Source organism: Acanthamoeba castellanii, assembly GCF_000313135.1.
Source record: "Acanthamoeba castellanii str. Neff unplaced genomic scaffold scf7180000084769, whole genome shotgun sequence".
Classification (NCBI taxonomy): domain Eukaryota; phylum Discosea; order Longamoebia; family Acanthamoebidae; genus Acanthamoeba; species Acanthamoeba castellanii.
This window is the reverse complement of record NW_004457268.1, coordinates 379,484-380,554: the sequence shown is the minus strand read 5'-3', so window position 1 is coordinate 380,554 and position 1,071 is coordinate 379,484. Positions and strand designations below refer to the sequence as shown.

The window sequence follows — 1,071 nt, the reverse complement described above, 5'->3', positions numbered from 1 at the left end:
GAGAGAAGAGAGAAGAGAGAAGAGGGGGGGCGACAGAGCGTACGAGAACGAGAGGAGCGTGTAGGCCGGGATGATCTGCAGCACGGCACGCTGGACGGGTCCTCGCTGCGTCGGGTGCAGACCGGCCAGCGCAGACTCCAGCAACAGGCCGTGCCATGCGTAGGACTGCGCCGCACGCGCACACACGCAATCGAGGGTTAGGTTGGGCTGGGCTTGGCTGGGCTGGGCGGAGTCGACGCAGTGTGGGTACGGACCATGGGCGCGGTGTCGCGAATGACCTTCCGGGCGTAGGGGTGAAGGCTCTGCAGCTGCTGAGGGAGCGGAGCTGCGGCGGGCGTGGCCACGTCCGAGAAGCAGCGCGAAAGCAGGTCCACCACTTTCTGCACGCCGGCGGCGCCTTCGATTCCCTGACGAAGCGCGACGTACCTGGAGAGCGAAGGGCGGGTGAGACCACGACACGACCAAACGACACGACACAGCCACGACCAACGTCACAGCCAAGTCAGGGGAGAGCTGAGTCACGTACTGGTGCCAGATGGGCAGGCGGTCGGAGGCGGTCGGCAGGGCGGAGAGCGCGGCCTCGAAGGCAGATCTGGCCGTGGAGGCGCCGTACAGGCTCTCGAACAGGCAAAAGTTCTGCCACAAGTGCACGTTCCGCTCCGGGTCCTTCACTGCTGTGCGGCGACCACACACGCACACACGCACACACGCACACACGCACACACGCATACGACACACGCACGCACACACGCACACACGCAAGAACACAACGGTCGAAATGAGAACACAAGGCAAAACCACAGCAGTGGAGGAAGAAGGGAAGAGGAGAGAAGAGAAACTCGAGGGCGCCCAGTCGTACCGCTGGTGGCGGCCAGACGCAGCGGGGCCTGGCCCTCGGGCGCGGGCAGGTGCAGAAGCGCGTGGAAGACCGAGCGGACGGTGGCGAGGGGCAGCGCGAGCTCCTTGGCCCCCTCCGGGCCCGGGGTCAGGAACTGGCCGACCGAGCGGGCGAGCACGTCCAGCGCGGCGGCCGGGCTCTTGCGGACCAGGGCGAAGAGCGCGTAGGCGTGC

At 66.8% G+C, this 1,071-nt stretch overlaps 1 protein-coding gene across 1 annotated transcript in view; it reads right to left on the bottom strand.

Annotated features, from left to right (window-relative positions):
• The window catches only part of ACA1_259550 (SNF2 family Nterminal domain containing protein), a gene marked incomplete at both ends in the record, with an annotated part of 13,263 nt that overhangs the window by 6,512 nt on the left and 5,680 nt on the right, over positions 1 to 1,071 (bottom strand). The window contains 4 exons of the mRNA XM_004333596.1: positions 44 to 165; positions 255 to 426; positions 527 to 674; positions 860 to 1,037. Of these exons, the coding sequence (XP_004333644.1) occupies positions 44 to 165; positions 255 to 426; positions 527 to 674; positions 860 to 1,037 (620 nt within the window). The remainder of the gene's footprint in view (positions 1 to 43; positions 166 to 254; positions 427 to 526; positions 675 to 859; positions 1,038 to 1,071) is intronic.